This window comes from Canis aureus, chromosome 38, assembly GCF_053574225.1.
Source record: "Canis aureus isolate CA01 chromosome 38, VMU_Caureus_v.1.0, whole genome shotgun sequence".
NCBI lineage: Eukaryota > Metazoa > Chordata > Mammalia > Carnivora > Canidae > Canis > Canis aureus.
The window spans coordinates 6,375,727-6,400,934 of NC_135648.1; the positions used below are offsets into that span (position 1 = coordinate 6,375,727).

General features: G+C 41.5%; 1 protein-coding gene and 1 long non-coding RNA gene across 5 annotated transcripts in view; one reads left to right on the forward strand and one right to left on the reverse strand.

Moving 5' to 3' along the window:
* Nucleotides 1-12,254, reverse strand: part of TMCO1 (transmembrane and coiled-coil domains 1) — a 51,076-nt gene extending 38,822 nt beyond the window's left edge. For 2 of the 4 annotated variants that reach the window (XR_013374196.1, XR_013374195.1), the window contains exons 1-3: nt 12,026-12,254; nt 11,110-11,187; nt 5,806-5,865 (exon numbers count right to left, since the gene is read on the reverse strand). Coding sequence is in view for 2 of the 4 variants with exons in the window: in XM_077886921.1 (XP_077743047.1) it covers nt 5,806-5,865; nt 11,110-11,187; nt 12,026-12,095 (208 nt within the window). In the remaining 2 variants the exon portion in view is untranslated. The remainder of the gene's footprint in view (nt 1-5,805; nt 5,866-11,109; nt 11,188-12,025) is intronic. The other 2 variants (XM_077886921.1, XM_077886922.1) reach the window with 2 other exon arrangements.
* On the forward strand, nt 12,248-17,394 carry LOC144307297 (uncharacterized). Its single transcript, XR_013374197.1, has 2 exons — nt 12,248-12,673; nt 12,917-17,394. It is a non-coding gene; the product is annotated as an uncharacterized LOC144307297 (long non-coding RNA).
* The last annotated feature ends 7,814 nt before the right edge of the window (nt 17,395-25,208 follow it).

Sequence of the window (25,208 nt, forward strand, 5' to 3'; positions counted from 1 at the left end):
GATCCTGGAGACCCGGGATCGAGTCCCACGTCGCGCTCCCGGTGCATGGAACCTGCTTCTCCCTCTGCCTGTGTCTCTGCCTCATTCTCTCTCTCTCTGTGTGACTATCACAAATAAATAAAAATTAAAAAAAAATACTCTTTAAAGTTTCTACTTCTTATATTCTGATTAAATCTATTTTTCTTTAAGCCTCAATGGTTTAAATAAATTTTAAAATATTATTTCACATTCAATTTTATTGTTAGTTACCCGTTATTACCAAAAACAAAAACAAAAACAATTATCCTAAGAATGAAATTTTTATGTTCCATTCTAGGTTAGAGAAGTTTATGAAGACTGGCCTGTTACTACTACCATGTAAAATATGGCTTATATGAGGATAACCCAAGTTCTAATAAACTATGTTGAAAATAATGCTTTAAAAAAAATTTTTTTTTAAATAATGCTTTTAAAAGAAGCTGTTTTTCCCTTAAAAAGGAATTGTGTTTCCCCAGGGGAATAACTTCTAAAAAAGTCACATTATCAGGTAAAATAAATGCAAGCAATTTACTCTGAAATGATAATGTAAACTGTTTATTAGCAGGGAATGAATATTTGAGCATTATGATTTATGAAATTATGAGAACAGTTTTTGGCTGGATGATGGTAACAATGCCAGAGATTCTCATGCTTGAAATGTATAATTTCTAGTACCACAAATAGTTAAGAGTATATTGAAATAAGTATAAGTGTTTGGCTCTCTCTATTGCTCTGGGAGTAAGTTAGCACTTAACTGGTATCACTTAACTAGCATAAATCCTCTTAAGAGGTTGTCTCTTGAGCCCAGTAAGGTAAAGGAGTCACTGTCTCAGTCTCATGTGATTTCCATCCAGCTGGTATGTTACTTAAAGAACCACAGTTAGTGGGGTGCCTGGGTAGCTCAGTCAGTTGGATATTTGATTCAAATTTAGTTCAGGTTGTGGTCTCAGGGTCGTAGAATCCAGCCCCACATCTGCTCCATGCTCAGCATGGAGCTTGCTTGTCCTTCTCCCTCCGCTTCTGCTCCTTACTTGCATGTGCACACTCTCCCCCTCGCTCTTGAATGAATGAATAAATAAATAAAATCTTTAAAAAAGAAGAAGAACCAAAACTAGTGAGATGCTCTTCTGAGGTAGAACCACCCGGCATTTAGGAGTCCAAGGCTTCCAAGATGGTTGTGGTCCCCAGTCTCTTATTGTTATTTTGACATCAGAAAATGTCTGTTTGAAACCTCCCTTGAAGACCTAGAATTTAAAGATGCTGAGTGCTAGAAGTAAATAGTATATGGCATTTAGTATGCACTTGTGCTGTGGGAACTGTTCTTCATTTTATACCATCTGGAACCTTAAAATTTAATACAGGGGAAAAAAAATCATACCTCAATCCCTCCATTTGGAAGGAATTCTTCTTTTTTTTTTTTTTTTTTTTAAGATTTTATTTATTTATTCATGATAGAGAGAGAGAGAGAGGCAGAGACACAGCCAGAGGGAGAAGCAGGCTCCATGCAGGGAGCCTGACATGGGACTCGATCCCGGGACCCCAGGATCACACCCTAGGCCAAAGGCAGGTGCTTAAACCGCTAAGCCACCCAGGCTGCCCCTAGGAATTCTATATACTCTCTTACTATAAGAAAGCTGAGGAAACTTGAAGAGAAGGAACTGGAAATATGAAAAAATATAAACATACATTTGTGTTTTAGAATGACTCATTATCCCAGATGACAGGGCAAAATGAAAAATTTAAATTCTAAAAGGGAATACTCTATAAGGAGGTTATATTTCTAGTAGCTATGGGAACCAACTAGTAGCAATGATGACATCTATTCTGACCACAGAACGAAGAGATATCAAGCCAATTTTGAGGAACACTTCATCATTTACCTAGGTCAACAACTAGTGTCTTTTCTGTCAAAGAATGGAAATCAACACAGGAGGCAACTGGGTGGTCTCATTCAATCAACAGTTTGGGAGAATGAGAACACTTTCAAATAAGGAAGAGATGATCAAAATAACAGATGCATCTCTCTAGATTCAAAGAGTTAGGTATCCCATCCCATCTACATTCAGAATTGTGTTGAATGGAAAGCCAATTAATAATATACCCTTGAAATTTCATGTAGATTTGGTAATGGAGAGGAAGCAAAATTTAAATTAAATGCTTGAAACAATCCCTGAAACAATCTTCTTTTATGGAAAATCCAAGTAGTATAGATAAAGGCCTAGAATGTGTATATAAATTCAGGGGCCTAAAATAAATTAAATTTTAAGAATTTCCTCCCATATCTACAAGTCACTAAGAAAAGAGATACCCACCCCCCTCAGTCAAGCTTCAGAATGCCTGCACTCCCTTCCCCAGCCAACTTCTGGGGATACTGGCCTCTTACCATAGTCTTCATTGAGGGTCAGCCTTACAAAGATTCCTATCGCCCCTGCTCTGCCACTACTGACCCAGAAGGTAGTCAGTTCATAAGCTTTCTCATGACCTATGGTGTAAAGAGACAAGCTGAGCCAACCAGATTCCTTCTCTCAGAAATTTAAAACAGAAAATCTTGGCGACAGTAAATCAACTGACTGTCGAAGTACAAACAGAAAAATGATAATACAACACAATGGCTCTCAAACTTTAGTTTGTCTGAGAATATTGGGGAAGTTTGTTAAAATAGACTCCTGGGTCCCATATCCAAAGACTCTGATTCAGTAGTGTGGGAGGAAGACTCAGAACCTTTTACTCTTAACAAATATCTCAAAGCAATACTGATGTAGGGGGTCTAGAGAGCACATTGTGGGTAACACACGTATATAGAAAAGACTGTAGGACACAAGCCAAACAAACTTAGGTGTAGGCAAAACCTAAATGCTAGAAAAACACTATAAAGTGGGGGAAGGTGAACAACAAAAAGAGAAAGAAGTATATATTAATTAATAGTGCGGCCTCAGGAACACCTGGGTGGCTCAGGTGGTTAAGCATCTGACTCTTAATTTGGGCTCAGATCATGATGCCAGGGTCGTGAGATGGAACTCCATGTTCGATTGGTTGAGCATCTGCTTTTGGCTCAGGTCATGATCCCCGGGTTCTGGGATCCAGCCCTGAGTCAGGCTCCCTCCTCAGGAGGAGACTCCCCGCTGAGGAGGGAGCCTGCTTCTCCCTCTTCCTCTGCTTACCACCCACCCCCTGCCAGCTTGTGCTCTCTCTCTCAAATAAAAATAGATAGAATAATTAAAAAAAAAAAAAAAGAATGGGGAACCTAAGTGCTGCTTGGATGGCTCAGTCAGTTCATCTCTTAATTTCAGCTCAGGTCATGATGTCAGGGTAGTGAGACTGAGCCCCATGTCAGGCTCTGCACTCAGCAGGGAATCTGCTTGAGATTCTCTCCCTCCCCCTCTTGCACTCACTCTGTTTCTCTCTCTCTCTCAAATAATAAATAATCTTTTTTTTTTTAATGGGAACCTAAAATCTTTGGTTCAAATGTAAGACATTCCAGCTTCGAATTAATGGCTCTACTCAAGACCATTACCAAAGAGCTACACCTAGTAAAATCAGTGGCAATTTACCTAAGTTCAGGTTCTTGCCATTTTTGCACCTAGAATACTTAAAAAGTCTCATGACTTCGTACCTCTAGGATGATCCCTTCTCCTATTTATCTCCCAACTATTGCTAGAGTTGTCTTTCTTAAAATCTGATGTCAATCAATCCTGTTTAAATCCTTTAGGGATCCCTGGGTGGCGCAGCAGTTTGGCGTCTGCCTTTGGCCCAGGGCGCGATCCTGGAGACCCGGGATCGAATCCCACGTCGGGCTCCCGGTGCATGGAGCCTGCTTCTCCCTCTGCCTATGTCTCTGCCTCTCTCTCTCTCTCTCTGTGACTATCATAAATAAATAAAAATTTAAAAAATTCCTTTAATGGTTATGGAAAGATGGAACGCCTTCTGAATACAAGTTAAACTCCTTACCTTAGTTTAATTTATAAAGATCTTTATAAACAGGCTCTACTTTCTTTTTTTTTTTTTTTAAGATTTTTATTTATTCATGAGAGACACAATGAGAGAGAGAAGCAGAGGGAGAAGCAGGCTCCACGCAAGAAGCCTGATGTGGGACTCAATCCTGGGACTCTAGGATCATGCCCTGGGCTGAAGGCAGGCACTAAACCGCTGAGCCACCCAGGAATCCCTACTTGTTTCTCTAGCCTTGTTTGTTTATACTTTACACATTACCTCCTTCTGTTTGTTATACTAAACTATTTTTAATTTTAGGTATATATCTTGCTATTTGATTCCTCTACACTTTTATATAGAATGTACAGAGCTTAAAATTAGATTCCAAAGTTGCAAATGACCCCCTTCTCTACCACTAACCTAATTCCATCCACCACTGGCTGAGGGCAAATATTTTAACTCCAGCTTCAATTTTCTCATCTATAAAAATGAAGTAACACTTCACTACTGCATACAATTAGTTGTTAAAAGAATTTAAAAACATGTAACGTGCTTACCTCAGTGTGTTGCAGATGGTAAGTGCTCAATAAGTTTTGACCACTATATTATTTATTTATTTATATTTGTATTTAACTAATTTGCACTAAAGCTTCAAGATTCAACTAAAACATTAACGCTTCAAAGAAAACCTAATTCCCTAGTTTGGTTTAGCTCTCCTTTCTCTACTTTTTTTTTTTTTTAAAGATTTTATTTATTCATTCATGAGAGACACACAGAGAGAGAGAGAGGGGCAGAGACACAGGCAGAGGGAGAAGCAGGCTCCATGCAGGGAGCCTGATGTGGGACTTGATCCTGGGTCTCCAGGACCAGGCCCTGGGCTGAAGACGGCGCTAAACCGCTGAATTACCTGGGCTGCCCCTTTCTCTACTTTTTTAACACTCAGAATATATCTTTATCATACCACGCTGGTCTGTTTTCCCTCTCTACAGACTTCCTAATAGAATTTTTTCTACTTTGTTTCTTTAGTACATACAAGAGCAGCTGACACAGAGTAGATGCACAGTAGCATCCTACTATAAGACTAAATGAGTAGGCCATTTAAAAAGCACCAGGAACACGAAATTCAAAAGCCTTAATGAGAACAGGACAGTGGCATAGTTCAGCCCGGTAGAATTATCTCCTGGATATAATGGCAGCAATTTGCGTAGAGACATAATTTCTGAACAAAACACAGTCTCACACTTTTTTCCTGATTTCAGAATCAGGAAGCATCATAAAGTAAAAATATAAATCCTATGTAATCATTTATAAATTGTCTTTTTGGAACAGAATTACATTCTGTAATTAAGTTCTAAATTACACTGAAAAACCAAAAGCATGTCATTACTTTCCAGATCAGATAAAAATTACTCAGCAACAAATTTCCTACCCCCTGGTGGATTTCCATCACCAGTCAATTCTCAGTAAGGAAGCCATGGCAACAATACAAGTTACTCAGACTTAACTGGAAATAATCATCTAAGATATGGGAAAAAAAATACACTTCTACAAACTATGCCAAGATCCCTCAGCTAAGTTCAAAAGCCACAACTGTCAGCATCATTTTACTGAAACAGAATTTCAAAGCTAAGAGCAAAAAGTAGCAACTGCTTAGATTTACCTCACAAAATGGACAAGAGAGAATCAAGTAAGATAACATATGCAAGTGCTTTATAAACTACAAAATTATACAAACACGAATCACCACTGTTAACAATTTTATTATATTTTCATTACCTAGTTTTTTTCCAATTTAATTTTCCAAATTTCCAAAATTTATTTTTTCTAAAATTTGTGCAGACCAATAATTCATCTTACCTATTTTCTTTTTTTGTTGTCGACCAGCTGACTCTGTTATTGTTTCCTTCTTCTTTTCCACTGTAAACAACACACAATAACACAGTAAAAGTTAATTATGCATTATGCTAAAGAAATGAAGGATGCTTTATCATAGCTGAACCAATGAAAAAAAGCTCACAAGAAAGTTACACATTGCCTTTGATTATGGTCATTAGCAAGACAATTGATCTGCTCCCAACCTACTGACAAGAGAAGGCAAACAGAAATCCAAGACTAAAAAATCAATCAAACGCCCAAAAAGGATTATGTAAGGACACAATAACAATAACTAGTGAAACATAATAAGAACTAAGATGGCTTTCAGGCCATCAGCTAGGGTGATTGCCGTTGGTTGAGTCTAAGCAGTTTTCAAATTCTGCCCTCAGATAACTATGATTAATTACAGTTTCATTCTCATATTCACTAAAGAAGGTAGGAATTCATTTATTCAGTTATTGGTGCCTAAGTAATTGGCATTGTTCTAGGTAGATAAAAAGATAAACACGATCCGTGCCCCCTAAAGAGTAATCTAGTGAGGTAGACAACTGGATAACAATTATGATACAGAAAACTGGCAAAACAGACATATGCACACGGTAAAGAGATCAAGACAGTCAAAAAAGCTAAAACCAGGGCACCTAGCTAGATCAGCCAGTGAAGCATGCAATTCTTGTTCTCAGGGTTCTGAGTTCAAGCCCCAGGCTGGGCAGAGATTACTTAAAAACAAACAGAATAAGCTAAGCCCTGGACCCACAGTAGGATAAAGCAAGACTAGTCCAATGAATGGAAAAGAAGGCCTGAGTGGCTACAGAATAGAGCAAGGAATAACATGACACAGGATGTAGTTGGAGGAGAAGGGAAGAGAAACCAGACCGTGCTAGACCTTCCAAGCCCCACTTTTAACCTAAAAGCAACAAGGAAAAACTGAGTATCTTGAGAAGGGCAAGTACCATGATAAGATTTGTGTCTTGAAAAATTACTTTGGATGTACTGTAAGGAATAAATTTGAGTGGCTACAGGGAAACCAATGAGGAGGCCATTGCAGTAGATCACATGTGGTAGATGCCCATGACAGAAGGGTGCCTGTGTGGCTCAACTGGTTAGGCATCTGCCTTCGGCTTGGGTCATGATCCCGGAGTCCTGGGACTGGGCGCCATGTCAGGCTTTCCGCTGAGCGGGAAGCCAACTTCTCCCCGTGCCCCTCACTCTGCTCCTATTCTCTCTCACACACTCTCTCTCAAATAAATAAAATCTTTAAAAAATCTTAAAAGAAACATGACAGAAGTTTAGATTAGGTGCTGGTAGCAGAACTGGAAGGATGTGGAGAGACTGCAAACTTTCCTGGAGAACAGTAAGAGGGCTTGAGAGTGGACTGCACATACAGGGTGAGAGAAGAGGTTCAAATCAGCAAGTATTTATTACACATTTACTAAGTGCCAGTCGTTCTAGGCGCTAGGATGTATCAAAGCAACAACAAAACCGTTGTCCTAGTGAAGCTTTAGTTTTAGCAGGTGGAGATAAACAATAAACCATAACACAATAGATCGTATATTAGAAAGGGACGAGATGGGCAGTCTCAGGGTGTGATCCTGGAGACCTGGGATCGAGTCCCATGTCAGGCTCCCTGCATGGAGCCTGCTTCTCCCTCTGCCTGTGTCTCTGCCTCTCTCCTCTCTGTGTATCCTCATGAATAAATAAATAAAATCTTTAAAAAAAAAAAGTGGGGGGGACAAGAGCCATGCAGGGTGGGGGACAGGGGGAAGAGCAGGTATGGAAGATCAGGACCAGCAGTAGAGGAGATGAGCAGGCTGCAGTTTTATTTTTTTTTTAAAGATTTAAAAAATTTATAAATAAATAAAAATTAAAAAAAAATTTATATATTCATGATAGACACACAGAGAGAGAGGGTCAGAGAGAGAGGCAGAGGGAGAAGCAGGCTCCATGTCAGGAGCCCAACATGGGACTCAGTCCCAGGGCTCTAGGACCACGCCCTGGCCCAAAGACAGGCGCTAAACCACTGAGCCACCCAGGGATCCATGGGCTGCAGTTTTAAACAAGGTGGTTAGGTTAAGATTTAGAAAGGTTGGGGCCCCTGGGTGGCTCAGCGGTTGAGCATGTCTTCAGCCCCGGGCATGATCTCAGAATCCAGGATCAAGTCCCACATTGGGCTTCCTGCATGGAGCCTGCTTCTCCCTTTGCCTACGTCTGTGCCCCTTTCTCTGTGTCTCTCATGAATAAATAAAATCTTAAAAAAAAAAAAAAAGAACTTAGAAAAGTAAACTTTGAATGGATATCTGAAGAAAATATAAGGGTCAGCAAGGCAGATATCATAGAGAACATTCCAGGCAGAAGGAACAGCCAGTAGAAAGGTCTCGGCACAGGAGTGTGCCTGATGGCACAATGGGGAATAGCAAGCAGGTCGTGTCGTTGAAGCAGAGTGTGTGAGAAGGGAAAGAATATCGGAATAGTACAAGGGGAAGCTCTGCAAGCCACTCTAAGGACTTTGGCTGTTCTTTAGTGAAAATGGGACACCATGACAGGGTTATGAGCAGAGATGGGACATGATCTAATAGGCTTTAAAAAGAATTATTCTAGGGGTGACTGGGTGGCTTAGTCAGTTGAGCATCCAACTCTGGATCTCAGCTCAGGTCTTGAGCTCAGGGTTCTGAGTTCACGTCCTGCACTGGGCTCCACACTGGATGTGGAGTTTACTTAAAAAAAAAAAAAAAAAAAAGGTTATGGCTGTTATATTGGGAGCAGACTGTAGGGAAACAGGAACATTTGTTGGAGACTGCTGCAATAATACATGCAAAGGATGAAGGTCATTATCAATGGAGGTAATGGAAAGTGGTCAGACTGGATACGTCTAAAAGCAACCCAAAAGTATTAGACGTGGGGGGTGAGAGAAGAGTTCAAGATAACTGCACAAGGATTATGGCTTGAGCAAGTAGAAGGATAGATTTGCCATTGGCCAAGATTGTGAAAGCTATAAATGAAGCAGGTTCAGAAGTGAGGAAAAAGTATTCAATTTGGACATGCTGGGTTTGAAATGCATCTTAGACATTACAGTGTAATTGACAAATTGATATATGAATCTTTTGAGTATAGTTGACGCATGATGCTAATTTCAGGTGTACAACATGGGGATTCAACCCCTCTACACATCATGCGAGGCTCACCACAAGGGTAGCTACCATCTGTCACCACACAATGCTATCACAAGGATATGTGGATCTTTTTTTTTAAGATTTTATTTATTTATTTGAGAGGGGGAGAGAGAGAGAGAGCAAGCGAGAACACAGGAAAGGGGGAGGGAGAAGCAGACTCCCTGCTGAGCAGGGAGCCCACTGAGAGGCTCCATCCCAGGATGCTGGCATCATGACCCGAGATGAAGGCAGACACCCAACTGACTGAGCCACCTAGCCGCCCCAAGGATATATAGATCTTGCACTAAGGAGAGAGAGCTAGCGACATAAATTTGGGAGTTACTACCAAATAGAGCATGTGATCGAATTTACCAAGGGAGTAAGTGTAGGGTATAAAAACAAGTTTGGGGTGCCCAACAAGAAGTTGAGAAGAGGAACCAACAAGGAAATTGCAAAAGAATGACTGGCAAGGGGTACCTGGGTGGCTCAGGTCCTGATCTCAGGGTCCTGGGATCAAGCCCCGCTTTGAATCCTGTGCTGGGCACAGAGCCTGCTTAAGATCCTCTCTCCCACTCCCTCTGCCTCTCCCCAGCTCCACCCTCCCCACCCCCACCTAAAATGACCTGCAAGATAAGAGCAAAAGCAAGAGAGTGTGGTGTCTGGAAAGTGAAGAAAGTGTATCAGGGTTTCTGGCTTGCACTATCAGAAGCATGGAGGTACCATTTGTCACAAATGGAAATACTGGAAGAGAACCACATTAGTGAAAGGAACAGAAATGTGCTTGGTTTTTAGTATGTTGAGGTGCATTATCCACACTGAATAAATCAAGGAATGGTAAACTATAATTTTAAAAGCTTGGGTTTGGTTTCTAAGCCTTTGTTCTGCAACATTAGTATGTTATTTAACTCTTCTGAGCCTCAGTCTTCTTTTCTATAAACAGAGGATAACAGGGCAGCCCGGGTGGCGCAGTGGTTTAGCGCCGCCTGCAGCCCAGGGCGTGATCCTGGAGACCCGGGATCGGGTCCCACATCGGGCTCTCTGTATGGAGCCTGCTTCTCCCTCTGCCTGTCTCTGCCTCTCTCTCTCTCTGTCTCTATGAATAAATAAATAAATAAATCTTTAAAAAAAAAAAGAGAGAGAGGATAACATTTATACAAGTAACCACAAATGGTTGCTACATGGGTCAAGAGAGATATTGTAAGGAAGAAAACTTTAAGCTCTTATGAGGACATAGAGACATGTCACAGAATACAGTCAGAAGAATCTTTAAAATACAAAAGTTATATTTAATCCTTTTAAGGTGGAAAAAAAACCCACTGAAAGCCACATCAAGCCTACAAGGAACCACTCATATTATACCTCGAGCAGCCGCCTCAAGCTGTGTCCTGTGGAATTCCTGCTTTATTTCAAAGACCACAAACTCTACTTGTTATTAACCTTTTCCCCAAACTCTCCTTCAGCCTCCTCACGTAACTGAAACTTGCCTTATCCCTCAAGACACCACTTACCCTGATACTAACAATAACGACCTGTCTCTCCAAATACATATTCTCACTACATTTTCCATATTCTTGCACATATCCTATCTTCTTCACCTGGAGTTCCTTCCCTCAGCTCATTCTCTTTTTAAAATATTTTATTTACTTATTCATGAGACACAGAGAGAGGGACAGGCATAGGCAGAGGGAGAAGCAGGCTCCATGCAGGGAGCTCATGTGGGATTCGATCCCAGGACCCCGGGATCTCGCCCTGGACGGAAGGCTGATGCCCAACCACTGAGCCACCCAGGTGCCCCTCAGCTCATTCTCCATCCAAGAAGGACTGCAAGGCCATCTGCATCCCAGAGGCCTCCATGGCCCCTCACAACTGAACGAGATCTCTTCTTCAGAACACATGAACTAGTACTTCTCCCGTCCTGTGCTCTACACCCACGTGTATTAAACATTCCGCATCAAATATCCAACCTTGCATCCATCTCCACACAGCCTTCGGTTCAAATTGGATGCGTCTTTGTATTCCCAGATACACCTTTATTTTTGTATCTGTCTCGGTGCTCCTGAAACATTTACTGTCAACAGCAGCCACTAACCCGATGGGCTGAAACTGTATCCACAAGGATGTTGCTGTCCATACTCACACTTTTTACTCTGTTTCTCCACTTCCGCTTTGAGTCTCTTGTACTTGTCTGTCCTGTAAACCAGGACCCATGTTATACCTGAAATATGGGAAAAAAAAAAAAAAGCAACATGCTAATTTCTCTATTAGAAATGTCTGTGATGGGGGGGGGCAGCCCTGGTGGTCCAGCGGTTTAGCACCTGCCTTCAGCTCAGGGCGTGACCCTGGAGACCCCGGATCGAGTCCCATGTTGGGCTCCCTGCGTGGAGCCTGCTTCTCCCTCTATTTTTTTAAAAATAAAAATAGGGACGCCTGGGTGGCTCAGAGGTTGAGCGTCTGCCTTTGGCTCAGGGCGTGATCCCGGTCCTGGGATCAAGTCCCACATCGGGCTCCCTGCAGGGAGCCTGCCTCTCCCTCTCTCTCTGTCTCTCATGAATAAAATAAATACAATCTTAAAAAATAAGTAAATAAAATAAAAATAAAAATAGAAAAATAATAATAATTAAAAAAAAATGTCTGTAATGGGCACAACAAACTGGGACTAGTGCTGCCTGTGGGGGTAAGGAGGGATCTCAGCTTTTTGCTTTGTATTTACCAGTCGTTAAACGTTTCTTTTTCTTTCTTTTAAGTTTTATTTTTTTTCGTTAACGTTTCTTAAATGTTAAGACGGACTCTTCAACCAAAAAATAAATAAATAAATAACGGAGGCGTCTCCCCAAACACGCAGAGCGAAATCGACCCCAGGCCTAGACCGGACTCCACGCCGCCCCCGCCCGCCCCTGATCCCGAGCTCCCCGCATCCCAACCCCAAGCAAGCAAGGCTGACGGCCGCTCCCTTGGGCGGCGCGAGGGTCCCCAGGCCGAGGATGCTGCTCCGGGCCGGGGCGGGGGGGGGGGGGGGGGTGGGCATCAAACGTCAGAGAAGCAGCCGCTCTCACCCTCGGCCAGAAGAGCGGTGCACACGGAGATAAAAACGATGAGCAGCGTATCCGCGAACATGGTGCTCATCTTCGCACTTCCCCTCCTGCACTCCCACCCGCCAGGGGGGAAGCGCTCTCAAGAGCCCGCGAAAAATGAGACGACGACGACCACTTCCCTGGCTCTCCGGACCGCCCAGCAGCGCTCTGACAGCCGGGAGACCCACTTCCGCTTCCGGGGCACCCCGGCGCCGGAAGCGCTCTTTCCGGATCGTTGCGTGGCCGTGCGAATCTGAGTAGGGCGGGGCGGGGCTGGCGCTCAGGCACAATCTCGCGAGAGCTGGGGCTTGAACTTCCGGGACGCAATGGCGGCGGCGGCGGCCGCTGCAGCGGTGGGCCTGGGCGTGCCGGCCCCTGCTCGCGGGGCTTCTAGGCGCCCTGTTTTCCTCCGGACTCCCGTTGGTGCGGCCTCGTCCGCGGCTTCTGCCTCAGCCCCACCTCTGAGGCCGTTTAGGTAGCTCGCGGAACTCCTGCGGTCGATGCGAGGCCCCGGCTTTGGAGCTGGGGACGCGAAAATGAGTGTTAGTCGTGGCTGCTGGCTTCGAGGAACCCCCGTCCTAGCCGAGGAGAGAGACTTGTGTACGCGGCGTGATTAGGGTTGTCATAGAGGTATGGCCAGGGTGCCGCCGCGGCGAGCCAGTCGGGGGGCGCGGGGGTCCGAGGAGGCCGCGGCAGGAGCCCAGGCAGCGCCCGGGGGAGTCGGGGCGCTGTGCGGGCCGGAGGGGCCTTTGCGGGCCGAGAGGCGGCGGCCGGGGAGTGTGTGGCGTGTCGCCGGGCGGGGGGGCGGGGGGCGGGGGGCGCCTGGAGGGCCTGGAGAAGGGATGTGAACCCGCCCGCCCGCGGTGCTTGCAGGTAGATGAGCCTCCGCCGGCTGCGCAGAAGGAAGCGGAGGGAGGTACCAGCCCGAGTCCGGGAGCGGGCGTCTCCTCCGGCCCGAGCAGTCGGCGCTCGCATCCCGACAGTTTCCCCGCCAGAAGGAGCACCCCGTTTTCGCCGTCTCCCCCGTTTGCCAGCAAAACCCCAGAAATCCCGAGTTCGCGGGAAGGCCCGGGTTCATCAATGCCGACGACTCGAAATTCAAGTTTTAAGATGCTGTAGAGATGAAACACGGTGTCTTTAGAAGCTTGGTTTCAGCCTGCGTTGGGGCGTGCAGGTGTCTGAGGCTGATCCTGTTTTGTGCGTCTGTGTGTTCATGAAAATCTGGAAAGCCGGCCGAGCCGTGGTCTCCCCCCTTGACGTGTGCTTCCTGTCGTTGGTTCCTTTTTTTCTTGAACTCCAGTGTACTTAACAGTGTATATTAATATACTGTTGTATTAGCATATTGTAATATGCTCTTGTAATATGCGGTATAGCTTACTGTTCTATTAGTATAGTAGTAACATACTGTTATATTACCCTGTAGCGCTGCTTTTGGCCTTTCTTAGTTTTATGTGCATTTCTTGTCTCTTATTGAGCCTTAGCGTCAGGGAGCTTGTCTCATTTTAACAATGAATTTTTTTCCTGTGTGTCAGGAACAGCGGTGGGCACCGTAGGGTCAGAGAGGGTGACTAAAATATTAAGGTTCTCCCTGGATGTTGTTATACGTTATTAAAAGGTCTAATTAAGGTATTCGCAAAGTGTTACAGGAGCATCGATGAGGGCAAGAGTGGGTTCCTCTCTTGATGGAGTTGGTGAGAAGGCTTCACAATTGAGGGAGATCACTAACGACTAAAAGTTAGGGCAGAGTAGGGTTTTTTTCAGCTCTGTATCGCTCATGGTAAATATTGAAGCACAAGAAGAGCCTGACTTCTTTTTGTTTTTTGTTTTTATTTTTGTTTATTATTATTTTTTAAATTTTTATTTATTTATGATAGTCACAGAGAGAGAGAGAGAGAGAGAGAGGCAGAGACACAGGCAGAGGGAGAAGCAGGCTCCATGCACCGGGAGCCCGACGTGGGATTCGATCCCGGGTCTCCAGGATCGCGCCCTGGGCCAAAGGCAGGCGCCAAACCGCTGCGCCACCCAGGGATCCCCTTCTTTTTTATTTTTTTAAGTACAGTTGGCAACACAATGTTACATTAGTTTCTGATGCACAAGGTAGTGATTCCACTACTCTGTTGTACTAAGCACAAATGTAGCTACCCTCTGTCCAGAAGAGCATGACCTGCTATTTTTTTTTTTTTTTTAAGATTTTATTTATTTATTCATGAGAGACACAGGGACACAGGCAGAAGGAGAAGCAGGCCCCATGCAGGGAGCCCGACGTGGGACTTGATCCCGGCCTCCAGGATCAGGCCCTGGGCGGAAGGCAGACGCTTAACCGCTGAGCCACCCAGGCATCCCTCAGACCTGGTTTTCAATTCTAGCTTTGCCACTTAATTGACCCCTGTCCTTAAGCATCTTATTTTATTTAGTCTTTAAGCCTGACCTTCCTTATTTGCAAAATGATAACACAGCTGCATAAAACTTAAGAAGTTTTTTTTACGGAGAGAGACAGACACAGGCAGAGGGAGAAGCTGGCTCCCTGCAGGGAGCCCAATGCAGGACTCAATCCCAGGACTCCAGGATCACACTCTGAGCCAAAGGCAGACACGTAACCGCTGAGCCACCCAGACGTCCCAAACTTAAGTTTAAATGACAAACAGTATATTATAAAGTATTTAAAGCTGTGCCTGGCCCAGTTGATCAAATTCAACATGCTTTTGATTATAAGGTGAAACATTATTTTATATACTACTAAAAAAAGAAAATAAACAACTAGTTAAACCATGACACACCATTGATTGTAAAATGCATCCCATTCAGAAGCGTTAAAATGTGGGGGGAAAAGTCACAATCAAGCAAATACAGTAATGAGGAATTTCAATTATTCCTGTGTAAAAGTTGACTACAGAACTGTGGGATGCCAGGATAACATTCCTTCTCTTGGGCAACAACATTATGACCCTATTCCCCACATTGAAGAATAGTGCTGGAGGCAAGTTAAAACAATGTTTTCTACATTCTGCTAGATTCCTTTATCATGTTTCCAAGTTTTCTAAGCTTTTAGTTGTACTAATTTTTGGATTTCAAAGGTTTTCCCCACAAGGACCACCATTTCAGAGTTTACCATCTTGTTCCAATCTCTATGCCTTTTACAAGGCTTTTGACCTGGGACTTCCTTTTACTGTTCCTTTGGGTGGGATTCACTATTTCATGTCCCCACATCTTTCTCCTGTCTTTAGTTTATACTTTATGTTGTGGTACACCTTCAAGTAACTTGTGGAAGGTAAATGAGAGCTAACCCTCAGTGTACTTACTAGAAATATTAGTAACAATACTGTTTGTAAATAAATATTTAGTGCTAGGCTAGACATCATAAAAGATTATGAGAGAAATTAAACCCCTGCTTATAACTGAGATGAACATATATAGGCAACTTCTCTGAGTCTCACTTTAAAGTTGTAGAGGTAAAAGTCCCTACCTTCCAGAACTGCTTTGAAATTTATATAGAATTGAGAGCAAACTTCTGAAGTCAGACTACCTATCACTCCACCAGATGTATAATTTTAAGCAAATTCTTTCACTGTACTGTGCCTTGGCTCCTTAAATATACAATGGCATAATAATAATAGTGCCTAAGTCCAAAGGGCTTTATTTTTTTTTAAGATTTTATTTATTTATTTTAGAGAGCATGAGTGGCAGGAGAGGTAGAAGGAGAGGAAAGAGAATCCCAAGCAGACTCCATGCTGAAGTGCAGAACTGGATGCAGGGCTTGATCCCATGACCCTGAGATCGCAACGTAAGCCACTGAGCTACCCAGGTAGCCCCAAAGGGTTTTACCTTTTTAAGGATTATGTGAGTAAAGTGATCAAAACAGTACTAGGCTCATAAATGGCACATTAAGTGTTAACTGTTATTGGTTCTGTTAAACCACCTAGCACATCTTTGAACTATTTTTTTTTCACACTATCCATTTTCTCTGGAATCTTGTTCTACACAAAAACTTCAGTTACCGTCTATCTACTGATGATCCGTAAAGTAGTAACTGTAGTCTGTTTCTTCCCTGATTTTCAGACCTAATATCTAACTGCCAAGTGGGCATTTATATTTGGAGAAGCCAGACAAAACCCATCCATTTCTTTAACCCAAACTCCAATCTTCCCTTCTTCCCTTCTTCTCCTAATAAGTAGCACCATCATGTACCTCGTCTTTCAACCCAGAAAACAAGAATTATCCTCTAACTCCCTCTTCTCTATCCTACACATTCTAACCACCAAAAGTGATAAATTCTCCCTGCTTCATTTCTCTTTTTTTCCCACATCTTTCAACTCTTGCTACACTTTAACTTAACTGATTTTACCATCGTTTTCCTTTGCATTACAGCCTTCTAACTGATTGGTCTCCAGTTGCACAATCACCTGTTCCCTCCAAGCCATTCTTTTATGCAGCCAACAGTGATCTTTCTCAAATACAAAGAATTTTTCCCCCGATAAACTGGTAGGACTATATAAAGACCTTCAGAAACTAACAGTGAAAAGATTATGAAGACCGTTCCCAAAATATACTTTTTTTTATTAAAATATTTTACTTATTTATTCATGAGACATAGAGACACAGGCAGAGGGAGAAGCAGGCTCCATGTAGGGAGCCCGACGTGGAACTCGATCCTGGGTCTCCAGGATCAGGCCCTGGGCTGAAGGTGGCACTAAACTGCTGAGCCACCCAGAGTGCCCCCAAAATATACTTTAAAACAAATGCTAAAGTGAAATGTAAGTTTATTGTCTTGGAATATTTTATTTTTTCAAATAATTTTCACTCTGTGAGTGTCCCAAGTATGTGTTTAATTTGTCTTTTGGGTAATCCAGCACAAAGTTTGAGGACAGAGACTGGGTCTTGTTTATTTTTGCATCTCCAGCTTTTGGAACATGGCCTGGCACAGAGAAGCTTCCCAATATGGAACAAATGAATAAATGATACTGTTGAGAGAGAGGACAGTAGGTTGGACAAATATCTTGGAGGAACCAGGAATTTTAGCTGGACCTTGAGGAAAAAGTGAAATTAGGAGGTGGGAGAAGCAGTGATCAAAAGCATTGAATTGGCAATGAGAAAGAGAGGACATCATAGCTTGTATGTAGTTAAAACAACTAATAAGTGTGAAGAGGCTATATGTTTAATAGGAATAGAATTGACTAGGTAAAGTGACTATTACATCTGTAAGAGATACATGTCTGACCTTTAGGAGATCCGTAAATCTGATTCCATAGACAGAACCTTGTATGTGCATTTTTTTTTTCCTGAATCAGATGTATAGTTTTTATCGAATTCTCAAAGGAGTTTATAAACCAATAAATATTAAGATTTATGTTGTATATTTGAAAGACTGATAAGTCTTAAGCTTGATGCTGTAACCAGTTAGTGTTCAAAAATTATTTGCTACAGTACTCCTTAGGAGCAGAAAGGAGGAAACGAGAACCTAAGATCTGGAGATAGAGCCTGAAGATTGGGACTTTTGACATTATATGCGAATTTTGCATTAAGGGACTAAAGTTTCTAGTGACCAGAGAACTGTAATTCAGAACTACTTCTTTCAGTTGAAAAAAAGTTGGTCCATCAAATTGGAAAGGAAAAGTTAAAATTAATCTTTGTTTGCAGATGACATGATCTTTTTTTTTTCTTTTTTTAATTTTTATTTGTTTATGATCACACACACACAGAGAGAGAGAGAGGCAGAGACATAGGCAGAAGGAGAAGCAGGCTCCATGCACCGGGAGCCCGACGTGGGACTCGATCCCGGGTCTCCAGGATCGCGCCCTGGGCCAAAGGCAGGCGCCAAACCGCTGTGCCACCCAGGGATCCCCGATGACATCTTATATATAGAAAACCCTGAAGATTCCACATAAAAAAAAAAACAAAAAACAAAACAAAACAAAACCAAAAAACCCCAAATGTTAAAAGTAGTAAACTGGGGCACCTGGCTGGCTCCGTCAGTTGAGCATTCAATACTTGGTTTCTGCTCAGGTCATGATCTTAGGGTTGTGAGATAGAGCCCTGCATTGGCCTTTGCACTGAGCACAGAGTGGGCTTGGGATACTCTCCCTCTGCCACTCCCCCCACTTGTGTGCACGCTCACTCGTTCCCTCTCTCTCTCTCTCTCAAATCTTTAAAAGAACTAGTAAACAAATTCAGAGAGGTAGGATACAAAATCTACACATGAAAAATCAGTTGTGTTTCCATGACAATGAACAAGAAGGAAATTAACAAAACAATTTGTAATAGCATCCAAAACAAATACCTAGAAATAAATTTAACCAGGGAGACAAAAGATTTGTTACTGAAAATTACAAAATACTCTTGAAAGAAATTAGAGAAAGCACAAATAAGTGAAAGACATTTTGTGTTCATGAGTTGAAACACTGTATTGTTAAGATGTCAGTACTACCCTAAGCAGCCTACCTATTCGGTGCAATCCCTGTCAAAATTCCAGCATTTTTTGCAGAAGTAGAAAAATCCGTCCTAAAATTCCTGTGAAATTTCCAAGGATCTTGAGTAGCCAAAGCAATCTTGAAGTGGAAGAGTAAATTTGGAAGTCTCATTCTTCCTCATTTTGAACCTTAATCTCAAGCCTCAGTAATCAAAAAAATGTGGTACTGGCATAAGGAAAGACATAAACCAGTGAAATAGAGAATCCCCCAAATAAACTCTTGCTTTTATGCTCAAATGTTTTTCAACAAGGGTGCCAAGACCATCTTTCAGCCAGAGGACAGGTTTTTCAATAAATGGTGTTCAGAAAACTGGGTATCCACATGGAAAAGAATGAAGCCCTTCTGCCATACCCTTGTATACAAAAATTAACTCAAAATGGATCAAAAACTTAAACATGAGAGATAAAACTATAAAACTCAGAAGATATCACAGGGGAAAAAGCTTAATGACATTGGATTTGGCAATGATTTTTTTGGATATAGACACCAAAAGCATGGGCAACAGCAAAAATTAATAAATTAGATTTTATCAAAACCTAAAATTTGTGCAGGAAAGGATACAATGAACAGTGAAAAGGCAATTTATGAAATTAAGATGTTCTCAAATCATATATTGAGAAGATATTAAAATTCAGAATATATGAAAAACAATTCAACAACAGCAAAACAACGAACATGGGCAAAGGACTTAAACATTTCTCCACAGGAGATACTCAACTGGCAAATAAACTCAGCATCCCTAATCAGGGAAATTCAAAATATGAGATATCATGTCACACCCAGTAGAAAGGCAACTATTAAGAACAAAAAATAGTATGTTGGCAAAGATGTGGAGAAATTAGAATACTTCCGCATTGCTGGGAGGAATGCAAAATGGCACAACCACTGTGGGAAAACATATGGTGCTTACTCAAATATTAAACAGAATTACCAAATGATAGGGGCACCTGGGTGTCTCAGTTGAGAATCTGATGCTTGGTTTTGGCTCAGGTCATGATCTCATGGGTCGTGGAATTGAGGTGTATGTTGGTCTGTGGGCTCAGTGGAGAATCTACTTGATTCTCTTCCTCTACCCTCCCCTAATTTGTGTACACGCTGCAGTCTCTCTAAAATCTTAAAAAAGAATTACCAAGGGATTCAGCAATTCCATTTCTGGACTTCTATCCAAAAGAATTGAAAATGGGCTAAACCATGTATATACATCATTATTCATAATAGTCAGTAGGTGGGAGCAACCCAGGTGTCCGTCAATGTATGAATGTATAGACAAAATGTGTGTGTGTGTGTGTGTGTGTGTAATTCTGACATATATGGCAACATGGATGAACCTTGAAGATACAATACTAAGTAAAATATTCCAGTTACAAAAGGACAAATACTGCATGGTTCCACTTATATGGGGTACCTAGAGTAGTCAAATCCATAAAGATAGAAGGCAGAATGGTAGTTCCTAGGGACTGGGAAGAGAGAAAGGGGGAGAGTTACTGTTTAATAGGTATGGAGTACCAGTTTGGGAAGATGAGAAAGTTCTGGAGATGGATCTTGGTAGATGATTTTATTGCACAAGAATGTGAATGTACTCAATACTACTGAACTGCACCTCTAGACCTGTTAAAATGGTAAATGTGATGTTATATGTATGTTACCATAGTTTTATTTTTTTTTAAGATTTATTTATATTATTTGAGGGAGAGAGAGTAGAAGGAAGGGGCAGAGGGAGAGGGAGAGAGAATCCTAGGCAGACTCCACACTAAGTGCGGAGCCCAGCTCAACTAGATTTCACGACCCTGAGATCGTGACCTGAACCAAAACCAAGAATCCACCACTTAGCCAACTGTACCATTCAAGTGCCCCACATGAACATCTTTTTAATACCAAGACCTGAAAACAAATGCCTATCTACCCGTAGAGGAATAAATAAATAGAGTGTATTTAAACAGCACTCCAAATGAATGTATTACAGTCACATGCCACAGTGTGAATTAATCCTAGCAATATATTATTAAGTGGAAGGAGTAAGTCCTTAAGAATTACAGCATGTGGTAGATTTTCTATAAAAGTCACAGTAATAATAATAAGTGATGCAATGGAGGATCAAAGAGGTGGATGTAAGGGTAAATTCATGTCTCAGTTTTCAGTTGGTGGTGATTTTATGGATATTTATTATTTCTTAATTTTTTTTAAAGGAAATTTTTTTTTTAATTTTTATTTATTTATGATAGTCACACACACAGAGAGAGAGAGAGGCAGAGACACAGGCAGAGGGAGAAGCAGGCTCCATGCACCGGGAGCCTGATGTGGGATTCGATCCCGGGTCTCCAGGATCGCGCCCTGGGCCAAAAACAGGCGCTAAACCGCTGCGCCACCCAGGGATCCCGATATTTGTTATTTTAAATGAAAGACTGAGTAAATGCTTGAGGTCCTTGAACATACCATTGATGAGAATATGTCATGAACCAAGAATAATGATGAATCTAATTCTCTGCATCTGAGCTCAAAAAAAATTATTTTTGTCTTCAATTCTATATCTGTTTGTTATAAGTAAGAAGAATAAAGTGCAGGAGTTGAGGAGTAATCTTTTAAATTACTTAATGTGGGGACACCTGAGTGGCCCACTCAGTTAAGCATCCCACTCTTGATTTTTGGATCAGGTCATGATCTCAGAGTCATAAGATTGAGTCCCGTATTGGCTCTGTGTTGGATGTGGAGCCTGTTTAGGATTCTCTCTCTCCCTCTGCCTGTCCACCTATTCTCTCTCTCTCTTTTTAAAGATTTTACTTGTTTCAGAGACAGAGAGCACATGCGCATAGAAGGAAAGGGAGAGGGAGAAGCAGACTCCCCAGGGAGTAGGGAGCTGACTCAGGGCTCGATCCCAGGACCCCAAGACCATGACCTGAGCTGAAGGCAGACACGTCGCAACTGAGCCATCCAGGCCCCCTTATTCATCTTATTTAATTCTAAAACTTACTCTTCCATCCTACAAAAGGTTCTTGGTTTAGCCCAATTTCTGCTGATACTACTTAGTTCAAGTCTCCCTTACTTGAAAACTGCATCATGATGATGGCCCAATGGTTGGTTTCTGACTGCAATCTCTCTCAAAAATGTATCTATCCTGTGTAAAGCTGCCAGACTAATTTTTTTTTTTCACAGACGCACTGCTTATTTTGCAGAATTCCCATCCAAGCTCAAAATATTTTTGTGACTTTCCACTACCACTGATCTTCTAAAATTGAGATGCTTAAATGCCAGGCAAAAGCAGCAATTAATCATAGGGTGCTTGAGGTTGCAAGAGAAATGTGACATTTTCCTAGAGTATCATTTTTACTTGATGGTAAGTTATTTATTTTAAAAAAATTGTTTTAGGGCAGCCTGGGTGGCTCAGCGGTTTAGCGCTGCCTTCAGCTCAGGACCTGATCCTGGAGACCCGGGATCGAGTCCCATGTCACGCTCCCTGCATGGAGCCTGCTTCTCCCTCTGCCTGTGTCTCTGCCTCTCTCTCCCTCTCTATGTGTCTCTCATGAATAAACAAAATCTTTAAGAAAAAAATTTTTTTTTCATCGGAGCCTGACATGGGACTCGATCCTGGGTCTCCAGGATCACATCCCGGGCCGAAGGCGGCACTAAACTGCTGAGCCACCCGGGCTGCCAAGAAAAAAAATTTTTTTTGAGAGAGAGAGAGAGAGAGAGAGAGAGAGAGACAGGGGCAGCCTGGGTAGCTTAGCGGTTGAGCATAAGCATAGCGGTTGACTGACTTGGCTCAGTCGTGATGCCAAGGCTTATTTAAAAATAAATAAAAGCTGAGTGAAGTAAGTCAGTCGGAGAAGGACAAACATTATATGTTCTCATTCATTTGGGGAATATAAATAATAGTGAAAGGGAATATAATGGAAGGGAGAAGAAATGTGTGGGAAATATCAGAAAGGGAGACAGAACGTAAAGACTGCTAACTCTGGGAAACGAACTAGGGGTGGTAGAAGGGGAGGAGAGTGGGGGGTGGGAGTGAATGGGTGACGGGCACTGGGGGTTATTCTGTATGTTAGTAAATTGAACACCAATAAAAAATAAATTAAAAAAAATAAAAATAAAAATAAATAAAGTAAATAAGAATACTTCAATAATTCTAAGGTTTCTACCGGGAGTTTTTATTTTTATTTTTTTAAGATTTTATCTATTCACTTGACAGAGAGAGAGAGAGAGAGCGCACAAGTAGGCAGAGCAGCAGAGAAAGGGAGAAACAGGCTCTCTGCTCAGCAGGGAGCCTGACACAGGGCTCAATCCCAGAACTCCAGGATCACAACCTGAGCCAAAGGCAGACACCCAACTGACAAGCCACCCGGGCACCCCTCTACCAGAAGTATTTCTAAGTTTTATGTGACCCAAAGCTTATACAACTCTAGGGAATCCCTTTATGAAAAACAATATGCCAAAATCAAAATTAGATACAAAAGTGAATACTTATTTGAAAGGGGCTAGTGCAAGTGAGGATCCCAGAAACTTACATTTCATTACCTTATTGGCAAATCCATCTCTAGATTTTAACCTGTATGGGCACAAACCTGACACAGAGTGGCTGGAAGGGCAACGTTTATATATAGTTATATACATATGTTTTATGTATATATAAATATATATATATATATGTATATACATATATATATATATATATATAAATTGTTCCGGTCATTTTGGTTGTTTCCCTATCTTGGATATTGTAATTAATGCAGCAATGACATGATAGTGCAGGTATCTCTTTAATATCCTATTTTTATTTCCTTTGGTTATATACCCAGAAGTGAGATTGCTGGATCATATGGTAATTCTAGTCTTATTTTTTTTGAGAAAACTCCATATTGTCTTCCTTAGTGGCAGCACCAATATACATCCCACCAACAGTGCACAAGAGTCTCCTGTTCTTCACAATTGCCAAAACTAGTTACTTACTGTCTTTTTGATGATAGCCATTCCTACAGATAGGAGGTAATATCTCATTATGGTTTTGATTTGCAGTCCCCTGATGAGTGATGTTGAACATCTTTTCATGTGCCTATTGGTCATCTTTAGGTCTTTGGAAAGATGTTGATTCAGATCCTCTGCCCATTTTTTAATTGGATTGAGTTTTTAAAATTTGTTTTGCTATTGGATTATACGTGTTCTTTATATATTTTGGATATTAACCCCTTATCAAATAAATGATTTGCAAATATTTTATCCCATTTTGTATGTTGCATTTTAATTTTATCAGTAGTTTCCTTGGCTGTACAGAAGCTGTTAGTTTGATGTAGTCTTACTTATTTTTTTGCTTTTGTTGTCTTTGCTTTTGGTGACAAATCCACAAAAGCATCATAAGACCAGTGTCAAAGAGCTTATCCCCTATTCTTTCTTCTAGAAATTTTATGGTTTCAGCTCTTACGTTCAAGTCTTTAAATCATTTTCGCTTTTTTAAAAAAGATTTTATTTATTTATTTACAAGAGACACAGAGAGAGAGGCAGAGACATAGGCAGAGGGAGAAGCAGGCTCCCCACTGAGAGCCTGATGTGGAACTCAATCCTGGGATTCTGGAATCATGCCCTGAGCCAAAGGCAGATGCTCAACCACTGAGCCACCCAAGTGTCAAATGATTCTTGTGTATCATAGAAGTCTAGCTTCATTCATATAGCTGTCAAATTTTCCCAACAAGCATTTATTAAAGAGACTGTTCTTTCCCCATTGCCTGTTCTTGTCTCCTTTGGTATGAATTAGTTGATAATACATGCATGGATTTATTTTTTGGGTTTCTATTCTGTCCCATTGATCTATGTGTCTTTTTATGCCAGTACCATATTGTTTTGACTACTTTAGTTTTGTAAAACAGTTTGAAATCAAGGAGTGTGATTCTTCCACTTTTGTTGTTCTTTCTCAAGATTACTTTATCTACTTAGTCTTTTTGTGGTTCTATATAAATTTTAAGATTTGTGTTTTCTATTTCTATGAAAGACTTCATTGGAATTTTGATTAGGGATTGCATTAAATTATTTTAAATTTTATTTATTTATTCACGAGAAACACGTATTTATTTATTCTCTCAGAGAGAGAAGCAGAGACACAGGCAGAGGGAGAAGCAGGCTTCCTGTGGGGAGCCCGATGCGGGACCCCTGGCTTATGCCCTGAGCCAAATGTAGATGCTCAACCGCTGAGCCACCCAGGCATGCCAAGGGATTACGTTAAATTTTATATTTCTTTGGGTAGATATGAATATTTTTTGCAATATTAATCTTCCAATCCATGAGCATGGGATATCTTTCCATTTATTTATGTCTTCAGTTTCTTTCTTCACTGTTTTATAGTTTTTTGTGTACAGATCTTTCAGTTCTTTGGTTAAATTTATTTCTAAGCATTTTATTCTTTTTGATACAATTGTAAACATGATTTTTTTATTTGTATGTTTTTTAGAGAGAAGGAGCATTTGAGTGGTGTGGGGAGGATCAGAGAGAGAAAGAATCTTAAGCAGGTTCAGTCTCATGACCCTGAGATCATGACCGGAGCCAAAATCAAGAGTCAGGCACTTAACTGACTGAGCCACCCAGGAATCTCTGTGATTTTTTTCTTAATTGCTCTTTCTGATAGTTGTTAATATATTGAAATGCAACTGATTTTTGTGTATTGATTTTGTAACCTGCAACTTTACTGAATTCATTTATTCTAAATTTTTTGTATATAATTC